We start from the raw sequence: 14,068 nt of genomic DNA on the forward strand, positions 1-14,068 counted from the left end.
ACCAGAGACGAGAATAAGGAGTGTTTCAAATCACTCTGAGATAGAACAAGCTCTGCTACACAGGCAACAACAAATTTGGATGATAAACTGAGTACAACACTCCTCCATCCTCGCTCTGACACCCACAGATCTCTGGGGAAACATTCCACTGAAATCATGCCCCATTCTCTTGCCAGACATGAAACCTGTGGTTCAGGGTCTAGCTATACACACTGCCCCCTGGGGACAAGGCAATTAGTATCTTTCTAATTAATTTTATATGCTTGGCTGTTCCAGAGTTATTCTCCTTGTACTGAACTGTTGGGGTGGAGGGAGGAAGAAGCATCCCAGTTAATGGTACTTTAGAGGGAGATGAACTCAGGACAATGAATGAAAAGCACTTGGCCAGACACTGAACCTTTCTGCTCTCTTGAGCACAGCTCTCAAAGTGAAAGAGTATGACTTTTAATTTATTTTTTTGTACTTCTATCACAGTAATCTATACCCCACCACCTGGAATCTAAAAAGATTAATCAGTGATCTGTTTCTAACATTCTGCCTGTCTATCAAACTTCAGAATCGGCCTAGATGAGCAGAGAGACGAGAGAAAACTGGCTTGGTTTTGGATCCCTCCACTAACTTAATACATACTACTACATACTTAATACATACAAACAAAACTCTATTCAAAACAACAACGATGTCTAGCTAGCGCCATGCTTAAAGGCACAGGGAAACACAGGAGGCTCTCAGCTGACTTGAGGACTTGCGTTGGTCCCCTGTGTGCCCTCAGTTTTCCTGTTGCTGCTCCTCTGCTAGACAGATTTTTTTGAATTTTCCATAAAAAGGTCTGTTTTTTATCAGGAAAAGTGACAAAGAGATAAATAAAGATAAGTGCAAGGACCGGTCCAGGCACTGAAGAAGTGCTTCACACTTGGCATCGGCCTTCACCAGGGCCAACTAACTGCAGTTTCCAGCAAGGGGACATGACCAAAAAACACAGGCCACTTTCGTTAACTGGATATTCATTTAGACTTCTGGCTGCTTCTGATTGCATCAGAAACTCCCATCAGAAGATGACAAACACACTGTCTTACTAACATTAAAATATATAATTCCATCTAAAATGGTTTTAGAAATACCAATGCTTTTATGTTGACAGTGTTCCTCAATGCACAGCCAATTTCTAGATGGAAAAACAACCAGCTGAAAATAATTCTGCACCTACACGTGAGTCCATCTTGATAGACTGGTCATAAAAAGTTTGCTAAGTTTTCATTAAATCTATTTAAAAAACTGCCTTACAATCATGATGAAATATCCAGTAATGGTAAATAACAACATCACTGTGATTAGGGATAGTTATCAACAGTGATTTCTTTTAGGCCCTAAGGTGAATTTAAAAGTTGGGAGCAGTTAATCAAATTCAATTTTGGTGGAGCTTAGTAAAACAATGCCAATTTTAATATGTAGCAAGCATCAATACATAAGGGAATGCAAAATATGGCTGGCCGATTCGAAGTGTTACAGGCCAAACTATGAGATTGTTTTTAGTCCCTTTAGCACTTCTTCTCACCTCCTGCAAAGCCCTAATCCTGTCAAACTCTCAGTTCCTGCCTCCCTGCCATACCTTTTAGTGTCACTTTGCTCCCAACTGACCACTCTTGGCCATAAAGTTAACTGAAAATTCGGAGAGACAGGGAGGGCTGAACCGGCTCTGTGGCATCTCCTTGCGTGTCATCCCAACTAAACGAACGTTCCGTTATTGCACAGGGAAGACACGGCATGTCACATTTTTACTGAATAATTCTGATTTTGTAATCAAGACCAGAGGGATAGACATACAGATTAATGTAAACAGAGAACCCAGAAATAGGCCCGCGTAAGTTTACGAGGCAGACGTAACTAACGAAATATCTGAAATAATTTTCAATTATTTCAAAACACATTTTCTAGCATTTTAAGCATCATCAAGTCCAGGCTAAAATTATATTTCTGACTCAACTCTCTGGTACATTAAATACTTTCATGCAAAGAAACCAAGATGCTTCTGAGCGAAGCTCTGTGGTGTCGGAAAAGCAACAAGCACTTTGGCCATTTCTTTCACTTCTCTCCTCCTGTCCCATGCTTGAGACAAAGACATCTAATGAGGTCTCAAATATTTATTGGTATTATTTGGTTACTACGAATTAACTTCAAATCTTCACATTCCAGAGCTTTCTAAATTCAGTAAGATGTCTCTTTTGACAGATACTTTTACAGTCTTACAGACCCAGGTAACAAAGAACATCAGAAAGGAATCATACATACTGACTACCAAAGTTATTTTTATACAAAAGGGTAAGAGCCAAAAAATGAGTACAGTGTCAAATTTAGTCACCTTATAAAAACATTTAAAAACTCATTCTGAAATTAAAGCAAAGCAAGCATATTAAGTTTTAGATAGTAGGATAGTACTTGTATCCTACTCATTAGGAAAACCTAATGGATTAATTACCTCTCCCTGGATCTCTGAAAACTGAAGAATACAGGAAGTCCCCAAAAGAAAAGAAAAGAAAAAAACATTAGTGAGGTTTTCCAAAACGATTTCTTCAATAATCTTCCCTTTAGGATCTGTGTGCAAATTGTAACAGATAAAGCAACTTGGAGACTTTCTCAGACTACTACATATAAGAGAACGAAAACTTCTAGGTACTTAAAAGGGTAGAGAATAAAGTTTTTACATTTTATTTTACTTTTAAATAGGTTATCTGTTCACAAGATCCAAAACCAAATAACAGAAAAAGCATACAGTGAGAAGTTGCCTACCTCTACCCCTGCCTGCTCAGATACCCACATATTTCCACCTTCTCCCTAGGCAGATAAGAAACAGTATTAGTTTCTCATACATCCTCATAGGGTGTGTTACGTATATGTAAGCAAATCTATAAATAGCCATACATACTTCTCTCTTTTCTCCTTCCTTTTAGAAAACAAATGGCAGCATAGTGTTCTATGTTTCATTAATAATCACTAAGTATATCCTGGTGATCTTTCCAAATAATTAGGAGTGGTTCCTAATTATTTTTACAGCTGCATTAGCATCCCATTTATTTATTTGGGTGTGTGCATGTGCATGTGGGAGTGAATAAAATGTACTTAACCAGACTAAACAAATGGACATTTAGATTGCTTCCAATCTTCTGCCATTATAATAAATAATGTCGCAGTGGACACCCTTGTATATATGTCATTTCACATATACGTAAGCACTAATGCTGTGTAAAGGGGTTTACTAGGATCTACAGAATCTGTATGGCAATTAGTTTAAACACTACCCAATTCTGAGGAACCTATTATGGGTAGTGTTTAAATAACACACTTTGAATTCAAGGCAATGCCATGTTTGAAAATGTTTGTTGTTTTATTTAAAAAGCCACAGGGAGGACCTCTGTTCCTTACTGCTGATAGGAAGGGAAATGTTTCTCTTCTAACTTGTAAGTAAATATAATTTTAAGAATATTTATTTTCCCTAAAAATCTTTCGAGATGTTCTGCTTTAGGCGATGATAAAACTCCTGCGGGGCCCCTCATCTAAAACTGGGGAGCCATTCCTTACTGAAGAGCACCCGGAATCAAATCCCCTTTGCTTAGTATTCTTTTCCCTTTGTTTTCTAGCATCACAGGTATAATCCTCTATCACCTGAATTTCCTTATTCATTTAAACAGGTCCATTCATAAAAATCTGTTTTAGAACAGTTTTCCTCTACCTTTCCCCAAGTGAAAAGCAAAACATCTCTAATTTTGATATGTGAACATTCATTTAACCTGCAGATGTGGACACAGTGAGAAGTCAAGTGATGTCCACAGGACAGTGACAAGATGTTGGCTAAAGCCCAGTTGTCACCTTGTCACCTTTCAGGGCTCATGGGTGCCAAGAGTTCAAAACAAGATAACATGATGGTTTCACTCTGAACTGGAGCAGAGCTAGTAACAGCAAGCTGGCACCTTCTGTTTTCCCTGACAATAATTCCATTGTTTGTCAGAAGGCAGGGGCTGCTGTGGTTAGGGAGGAGCAAGAGAAGCCAAATTTTGAAGAAGACTGCAAACTGCTGAAATGGGGAAAAAAGGGCATTTAAATTTTTTTTTGAAGTGTATGGCAACAACCGAAAATATATATTGCACTAGAGAGTACAGATCCATATTCTTGTTGCTGTGACAGCACCATGACACCAGTAGCATCTAAGAGAGTGGAAACCAGACTTTCCTCATCTTCGCTAAGTTACCCAGCCAAGCACTCCAAGAAATCAAATGACTAAAACAGGGAAAGTCCTGGTAGAGTAATAAAAATGTGTAATGTTATATTTACTTATTTAAATGACATCCTGTTCACTGCACCCTAACCCTCCACAGAAAGTGCCCTGGAAAAGGTCTCCAACAAACTTCACTGTCACATCCAGGATAGTTTTTCAGTCCTCATTTTACGGTCTCTGAAGAACCTGGAAGGAGTACTTTTTAAACCTTCGGCCCACCAGTTTCCAAGTCACTCTCCCATCGGGTCTTCCTTGCTCTCTGAGGGCTCCTTTCAGTCGCTCTGGCCAGCTTCTGCTCCTGCCCTTGCCCCTAAGTACTATCATCAAGCCATCACATAGCTTCGCCTTTGTGATCTAATCCCTCCCATTATTTCAATGATGCCCTGAGCTCCCAAATCTGTTTTCAACCCAGGCTTCCAGATGCTCGAACTGGCATAGATACCGTAATGTCAAAAATTGAACTATATCATTTTCTATCCTCAGCCTGCCCCTCCTACAATTCATTTCTGTATATTGTCACCCAGAAACCCGTATGTCACCCTAGTCTCCTCCCTCGCTCAACCTACTTCTTCATGCACACAGAATTCTGAGATTCTATCACCTAAATATATCTCAATCTCTCCTCGCCCCCCTCCCCACTGCTGAATCTTCTCCCTTACCTGGTCTCTCTACTCTCCAATTAAATTTTTTTTTCACATTTCTGCATTGATAACTGCATACATTTGTATTATATATATATTATTCTAATATAATTTTATGGACCACAGACAGGATAACAAGCGAGGTTGAGGTGAGCTGTTCAGAAAAACAACTTTCCAATTCAAATTTAAGCATGCTACTGCCCTGTTACTCTTTCAGTGGCTCCCACCCACCCTTATGACTCCTTGGCACATAATGTTAGAACTTCTAAAATAAGGCCCCCTTTCTCCCGGTTTTACCCCACAATCAGCCCTCTACTTTACTCATGCTGCATGTGCTGTCACGAATGTAGCAAGCTTTTTCATTATCCCTCCACGCTCTGTTCATGCTGCTTCTTCAACTCCTTCCCTGCCCTGGGTGGACTTTCACCATTAAGCTTACAGGGGGCTATTTCCTCCCTGCAGCCTCTCCTGATCCCTGCATAATGCACAGAGAAGTGTCTACTCTCCTCTTTGGGCTCCTACTACCTAACACACTTCTATTATAGCATCTATGTTCCTTTATTCCATTTATTTGGATAAATGAAGAACAGTAATTTTCTTTCAAGTAGATACTATTATTTTTTGTTATTTTCTCCATTTAAACATAAGGAAACTGAGGAGAAATAGGAAAGTGAAGAAATTTTAGCCACTTCTTTTCAAGGAACTTACAAGTGAGGATTTGGGTTAGATATATTTCCAAACACACATACTCACGCACACAGAAAAAATTATGATTTTCTTCTCTTATAAATAGGTTTTCCTTAAAATATTTCCTTTACTTACATTTAAAAATAATGACACGATCAATTTTCTGAAAACTCTGCTTTGTTCAGGTAATTGTAACCTATGCTATGTTTATCAAGTTAGTCAAACCTATCGTTTTTAAGATCTAGGTTACCAGTAGTTTGCCTGAAGTAATAGGATATATACACATACATATATATGTATTTCAGGCAAATTGCTAGTAACTTAGATCTTAAAAATGAATGTTTATCAATTTTACTGTTCTTAAGTACTTGAGTTTTTATAAGGACAATTTCAAATGTAAACAAAACAGTGTAGCATAATAGAAAAAGTAGTATAATAAATCCCCTTTAGCTTTAATAATTATCATTAGGCTGCCAATCTTTTATCTATACCCCTAACTCCTCCCCCTGACCCAAGACTATTTTAAAACAATTCCCTGATATCAGACCATTTTATACAACACTGTTCATTTTTAACCTCCTCAAGGATTAAGGGGAGGGGGGAGGTAGATGGGGTAAAAGGGGTCAAATATGCGGTGACATTAAAGAATTAAAAAATTAAAAAAAAAAAAGATACCAGTACAGAGCACGTTACTACATTTTGACAATATCAACATCTGGCCAATTTACTCAAAAAAATGAGGCATGAAACTGATATGTGACATCTAGTCATGACAATTTTGAGTGTGATTCCTTTATTAATAATAAATTATCTATGCTTAATACTCTTAAGTTAGGAAAACTATATTAACAAGTAAATAAATTCCAGCTAACAAAATATGTTCCCTTTTTTTCTTCTTCTAACAAATAATATTAACTTTTAGGTATAATCTTATTCCTCACACATTTTCAATCATCACATCAATATTTTTCCTTTTCTGACATAAGCAGGAGGAATATTCTAAACAGAAATATGATCTTCAGCAACAAAATTGTTTTTTAACCTCCAAAAGGTAGAGTAATAAGAAGGTCTATTAAATTGTATTCTACCTGGCAGATGAAAAGAAATGAACTCTAAACACATTCCAATACATTTCACGTGTATTGAAGAATAGGAAAAATTCTGGCCTGCAAAACTAGCATGTGATATCTGAGAGAAGGAAAGGTGAATGGGAAGTAGATCTAAGGCTGACGGAAAATAAATACTTACCTTGTTGCTGCCTAGACTGTAGGAGGGAATGAGATCTTGTCGGCTGCCAGACAACTGAAGAAACAAAGAAGGAGATCAGTCCTTTATGTGTGAAAGTACATACATCCCCGGTCCCGGAAATAAGACTTTGAAAACCGAATCAACAGAATGTTAAAGTTGGATGGTAGCAGAGAGACTGTTGAGATCAAAATTACAAACTAGACTAGTGGCCTTTGGGACACTGTAAGGCACAATTTTTTTTTAATTGAATTGGTTATCGACAATTTTAAGATGGGAAGTTTGTATAAGATCAGATATCCAGTTTACACTGAGGCAACAACCAAGTGGGCCTAAATAAGAGATAATCCATTTGTTCACCTCTTTCCACGTAAAGCACACTAGGTTACTGGTTTTCTTACCATGTCCTGATCTTATGACTCCTTTATTCACAGCAAATGTATACACACAAACTATTTATTTTAAACATAGGATTCTAAATACCAAATCATCAGTACATATATCAGTACATCTTAATGTAAGGAATTCTCGAAAAGATATTTATGTTGAAAAAGTAATATTTCCTAATGTCTGAGAATGTTCCCAATCTTTCAGTCTTGAAACAGAGATGTCATTCAGTCACTCAATGGCCACACGTGCCCTCCAATTTGATACCCTTCCTACCTCTCACTACTGTCTCCCGAGAGAACACTAAGGCTAAGGGTCGGCTGCTCTTTGTTACGATGCTTCTGCTTGCTTCTACTATATTTTCACTTGGTGTAAAGTTCAGACAAAGGTGTAATATTTCTCATATCCACATCTTGATCAAAAGTAAGAGAAGGAGAGATAAATCACAGGGCCACGAGCCTATTTCTTTGCGAAGAATTATTTGTGTGTTTAAGATGCACCTACTATATATACATATATGTTTCAAAAAACAACAACGATCTTAAGACACTGTTATGAAACAAACCTAACTTATTTTACTCATTTATACTACGCTGCATAGCCTGTAAGCAATTGAGTTTGTGTATACCTAAGCCCGGAAAATTCAAATGGCTTGCCCTAAGCACCTGGCTACTGTTGTTTTAGTTCGAACTCTCTCTCAACACCTACTCACTGAACACATACAGTCACTATGCTAGGCAGTTCGGACAAGGAAGTGATATCCAAGATGACATTGAAAGGACAGAGAAGAGCTATTCAAGGAAAGAAGAGAAGAGAAAGGAGAAAACAAACAGAGCAGGAAATGGGGAGCCCATGCGCTCACTCTGTTCACATTTGGAGAACTGATGCTCCTCCTACTCAGCTTCCCTTTTCCTGTCAACTGTTCCTTCACTGCAACTTCCTGTCGGTCAGAAAATAGAGGAAAAATACATGTTAGAGACACACCACCAAAGCAATATTAACAAAAACTAGCTTTGAGTTACCATCTATACATACACATTCTTAGTTCTTTAAATGATGGCTATTACTTCACATGACAGAGTGATCCAATTACAATCACTGTGGAATATTCAAAGTTAATGATTTAGCTGACAGATTACCTAGATCATTCTCTTCTTCATCTACTAATGACCCCTTTCTAGCTGGCCAAAGGTTAATCCCAGGAGAAGCAGTGTGAAAATCAGACCATTCTCTCTTATTTTTCATTAGTATCTTTGTTTTGTTTTTTTTTTTAAAGTCTCAATATTGCTAGGTAAAAAGAGATTTATGGTTTCTCTAAGGATTAGGTTAACAGCTAGCATTTGTATAATCCTTTCTAGAGACCATTCTCAGGCTGCAGCAGGCTTATCCAGCTAAGCAAACAGGGCCCGCTGTGCCTCATTGCTGCATATTTCTTCAGTAACATTACTGCCTAGAATGCAGGAAGAGTTAAATATTTTCTTCCATTACTTCAAGGCAACTAGATACCATTTAGTGTCTTGGAAAAAGGAACTTTCCAAATACAGGTTCGGTATCTTCAAAGACTTAACTGGCAGGTTTAAGCTAAATTAATATGTTCCACTTAAACAGACACTTCAAAAATTTAGACCTAACAATACTGTGAATTACAGAAAGTAAATCACAGAATCAGGCTAGGTTAGCGCCACTGCTACCAGCTCTGTTGGCTGACCTGGCGCAGACGATCTAAAGTGAGAAGGTTCTCCACAGCCAGCACACTTCTGAGGTATTTTTCAATATAAGCCTCTGAGTCAGCAGAAGCTGTGTTTTCAACGTTAGCTGCCATTCTTGCTAATGTTTCTCGTTCCTCCACTCCCTGGGCATCCTGGAGAATGGAAAGTTGTATGTTAAAATTAAGTACGTTGCAGAAGAAAACATTATAAAAGCTTCTTGATTTATACAAACACACACACACACACACACACACACACACACACACACAGAGTACTGAACTAACAAATGGGATGTATTCCAAAATTCCATTTTAAAGTCAACTTCTGGAACTCAAAATGCAGTTCTCACAGAAATCATGGTATAAATGGTGGTTAGGTTGTCTTGAAAGGCTAAACACAGCATAGCTGTGCATAGAAATGTGCATAGAAACAGCACATTCTCAACAAAACTGTTCTCTATTTCCAATGAAAACAAAAACATTACTGGTTAGAAAGGATTGGAGGTCTAGCTGGAAATACAACCTCCAGGACTTCGGGAACATATCTTGAGGGACAAGAGACAGGAATGAGGAGCTGGGGTGACAGCTAGATAAGGGTGGGATCCAAATAACCCTCGTAGGAGGCAGACAGGGGTATAGAAGGGCTGAGTTTCGACATTTTAACTAAGCAGCCTACCAGAGACTACATATTCAAAATGTGGCAGCTTCTAAAACTGGTCTTGATCCTCAACTCTTAAGTGGCAGAGGCCAAAGGCGCAGAGCCAATCAAGAAGAGAATTATCTAGGCAATTTTTCATTCCCTGTGCTTTCGGGTAGAGCCTAACCCTGCTCGTGTGCCATGAGCAGCCCATGCATGTAAATGCGATAGTCACAAGCCAGGGAGGGACTTTGATAATTATTTCACACAAACTTGGGTCATAACAAATTACTCTTCTCAGGGAAAATCAGATACTTTATTTATTTGTGAATATGTTATATCTATATGCCACTGCATCTTAAGATGTCATCAACTTTAAGAAAAACATCATTTTATCACCTCTACAGAGAAAAAAACCCTGCCAATTAATTTTAAGATATCAATTTTAAGATGCGTTCTAACTTCAAAAATAATTTTAAAAATTTAAATGGACATTAGAACAGATAAAATATGGAAGAATTTGGAAGATGGCAAAATTTTCGTCTCCTATAGTAATTCATCTGAGCCTTTTAATAACTCTGAAGTCATCCTCATTTTGTAGATGAGGAAAGAGGAAGGCCACATAATTAGCAAAAGAGGTAAGACTAGAACTCAGGTCTCCTGACTCCTGACGGAGTTGTTACATATTCTTTTTACCACTCAACACAGAATTCTTTCTGGTGTCTGAAGGGACAGACGTTATCCTGATTTTCGAAAAAAGGCGAAACTTGAGTTTTAAGAAATGTATATATCCATGTTACCCGCACACCCATCAAGATGTAAAAATTTCATGACCTCCGGAAGTTCATTTATGAGCTTCACGGTCAATTCCTATCCTTCCTCAAGGCAAGATTTCTTTGACCATAGATTAGTTTCACTTGTTCTAGAATTTCTAACAAATGGAATCATACTCTTTTGTGTCTAGCTTCTTTCACTCAGCATAATGATTTTGAGATTTGTTAATACAGTTCATTTCTTTGTATAGCTGAGTAAGATTCCACAGTATGGACATACCACCATTCATTCATCCATTCCTCTGTTAATTGATGTTTGGACTGTTTCCAGTTTTAACTTATTTTGAATTAAGCTGCTATGAATATTCCTGTGCGAGTCTGTATAGACATATGCTTTTATTTCTCTCCATAAAGGACTTAGGATTACTGGGTCGTGGGGTAGGTATATATCTTCTAAAGTGTTTGTATCATTTATACTCCCACTAACATTCTAGTTGCTTAAAAAAAAGTCTCCTGTCGCTTTCTGGCCTTTGACCACTTCTTTTTGCCACAAGCCCTTAAAGCTTCCGTAATATGGAACACAAAGAACTTTTAGGGGCTTTTTCACAATGAAGCCTAGCTTCTTAAAGGAAATTTCTGTTTTTTAAAAAAATAAACTAAATGTAGTCCTTTCACTGTAAGCTTTAAGTCTCACTTTTCCTTTTTCTCTACCGTCAGGATTTGATAATGTAAAAATAACGCTTGCCAACTGAGACGTTTAGCCAGTTTTAATAGGTAGCCCAATCACATGAGGCTCTGTTTATCTTTCAGCTGATTTCGCCTCATTTCTTCCCTTTGAAAACAATAGAATAAATGCACTTTTAAAGAGGGCAAGAATTATAAATGGGAGGGGAGTAGGGGAGGGATGAAGAGAACAAAGGAAAAACTGAAGATGGTTCACAGAGCTGTCGCTATGTGCACTATATACTGACTGCAGCTGTTTCTCAACTGCATTCAAACCATTTAGTGTTAAGATCTGAAACAACTGGAAAAACATATAAAACATTCAGATACAGAGAATAAACAGTTAAGTCTCTATTTAAACACATAAGGATACAAAGAGTAATCTATTATAGACCCAAGATTTTGCAGGCAGTCTAACTCTGAAAACAGATTTAATATTTGTTCAGCAGGCTCCAAATTAAATAGTTTAACAGTTAATATTTACTATGTAAGTCTGACACTTTGAAGATCCAGGAAATAACTAGTTACTATTTGACATTATTTGAGAGGAAAACGTGTTTTTGCAATATAAGCAATCTAAAACAAAGCCTAAGAACTGTGTAACCTTTTTACTCTTCTAAAAATTGATCTCTGTATTAAAATACATATTGTCCATCTATTGTTCAAATACTCAACAGGATCAATCAACAAGCACATGTGAGCCCTTAAATGAAGAGAATGAGGCAGATGCTGACCGTGTGGTTAGGAGGAAGTATGCACTCCCAGGCTCACATTCCATTTTCCAGCTCCGAGGAAAGCACAGTCTGCACCTCCTCACTCACGCTGCGCTTGCGGAGAGAGACTGTGGCAGAGAGACTGCGCTTTCTCTTTTCCATGGTCCTTTTCTTAGGCCCACCCTCATTTCTCCTACCCCTGCAGGAAGGCCTCTAATACCAACAGTGCCAGTGCCCAGGTGAATAAATGTGTCTAAATCAGCAATTAAATATTGGGAAGCAAGTATAAACTGCATCCTCCAATAAACTTCTGTCAGGGATGTTTTAAGCTCCCTTTGTTTAATTCCTGTGACTATCTCGCTTAGTTCATAAAGAGAAATAATAATAAAATAATAATAGTAACTATAATAATAATAGCAATTACAATTTATAGTTTATCATGTACACCACCATTTAGATACACTGTCTCATTGAATCCTGTTCGGAAGGTATTACTACCCTCACCTGACAAATGAAAAACTCGGGGCTCAGAGTAACCTAAGCAAGTTCACTTCAATTATTGGTGAAAGAAACAAGATTTCTGTTTGACTCCAAAATGAAACCCTAAATCTCTACGCTATGCCATGTTGCCTAGCTTTGAGGATTATGATACTATTATCTTTTACTTTTTTTAAAAAATTTATTATTTATTAAAGTATAGTTGACATACGACATTAGATTAGTTTCAGGTGTACAACATAGTGATTTGGCATTTATATAACTTACAATGTGATCACCACAATAAGTCTAGTAACAATCTGTCACCATTCAAAGTTATTACAACATTATTGATTATATTCCCTGCGCTGTACATTACATCCCTGTGACTTCATTTATTTTGTAACTGGAAGTTTGTACCTTTTGTTCCTCTTCATCTTCTGAGTGAAAAGGTGTTGATTTGCTTTTCAAGAGAATGTTCTTTAGCAAAATACTAAAACCAGAAACTTTAAAGCCATAAGTACATTTTACTATGAGTCAAGTTAGGATTAGGAAATGTCTCTATAAATCTATAGCATTTCCCTAAATATACATTTCCATTTAATACATATTTCTTGGGTAGGTGACTTTTCAGGGAGTTAGCTCTAATTACATGTCTATTTTCAGTAAATTCAAATTATATATGATCCTTCACCTCTGGAATATTGGAGACAATTTCAAAAGTCACTCCACAGCCAGGAATAGAACTTCGATGAGACATCTTTTTTAGGAGACTCTGAGCAAAACCCTAGAAAAAAACAAAACAGAAGATACAGTTTCCCACCTCAAAAACCGAGTTTACATTAACAGAGAGACAGCATAAAGGACCCTGCATTCACTCTAACCAAAGAAAAACAGAGCATATTTCAATATAAACAAGCTGGAATCCAAATCACTAAATACAGGTTCGTCTTAGTGCATAAAACCAATTTTAGACACCTGTGTATCCAAAGGTGTGCAGCGGGTGACAGGTCCTATATGTGAAAAGCACAGACCCCCAACTCTGGAAACTGACACTAGGCATCTGGTTCGACTCTGCTTAAAGTCTACAGCGATAAGGCTGTTGACTCCTGCACAATGAAATGACCTTCTAACTAAGATGTAAGCAAGGACTGGTGACTCTTACACTTTTTTGTTGTTTGTTTTACAGCACGATGGACATCTTGTACCATGAATATTGACAAGTTTAGGCATTAAATTCTTGACCAAAGCAGGATCGTTATGAAGAATGATTTAAGAGTGCATGGTCATTGTTTATGCTGACTGTGCTCTTTGCACAGTTAAGAATTGAACTGTTGAATTAATGCATAGATGACTCATTTGAAGATGCTGCTAAGACTGAACATCCTGTAGAGGTTGAAGAGAGCAGGGATGAGGGCAGAATATAATTGGTGAATACAGATAAGAGGAAAGAATATTAAACTAACACTGAACCTTTTTCTCCATGCACGAGGAAAGCAGGAAATACGTAAAAACGCCCAGAGAAAACAGAAAAATCAAGCTGTTTGGTCTCAGAAATACATATTTTCACAAACTATTTAATAATTTCTTTCCTATTCAATAATCTTTAGTTAATTTAAAAAACGATTTTAGCCTCTTAGAATGAAAAGAGACCATTTATTTCATCCCTTCGCCCTCGACTTGAGCCTTGCAGTGTTGAGCCAGTGCCAGTCACGCTGGTCCAAGTGCAGCTACAGCTTATTTTCAGTGTGTGTGTAGAGGGGATGGGCGGCCGGGTGGGGGGGCGGGGTGCTGTTGCTATCACCCT

General features: G+C 37.6%; 1 protein-coding gene across 1 annotated transcript in view; it reads right to left on the reverse strand.

Annotated features, from left to right (window-relative positions):
• KIF13B (kinesin family member 13B) overlaps positions 1-14,068 on the reverse strand; it is a 182,882-nt gene that overhangs the window by 37,702 nt on the left and 131,112 nt on the right. The window contains 6 exon segments of the mRNA XM_023519655.1: positions 2,477-2,497; positions 2,788-2,832; positions 6,847-6,900; positions 8,093-8,170; positions 8,939-9,091; positions 12,956-13,048. Coding sequence (XP_023375423.1) covers positions 2,477-2,497; positions 2,788-2,832; positions 6,847-6,900; positions 8,093-8,170; positions 8,939-9,091; positions 12,956-13,048 — 444 coding nt within the window.

This window comes from Pteropus vampyrus, unplaced genomic scaffold, assembly GCF_000151845.1.
Source record: "Pteropus vampyrus isolate Shadow unplaced genomic scaffold, Pvam_2.0 Scaffold229, whole genome shotgun sequence".
In the NCBI taxonomy this organism is placed as follows: domain Eukaryota; kingdom Metazoa; phylum Chordata; class Mammalia; order Chiroptera; family Pteropodidae; genus Pteropus; species Pteropus vampyrus.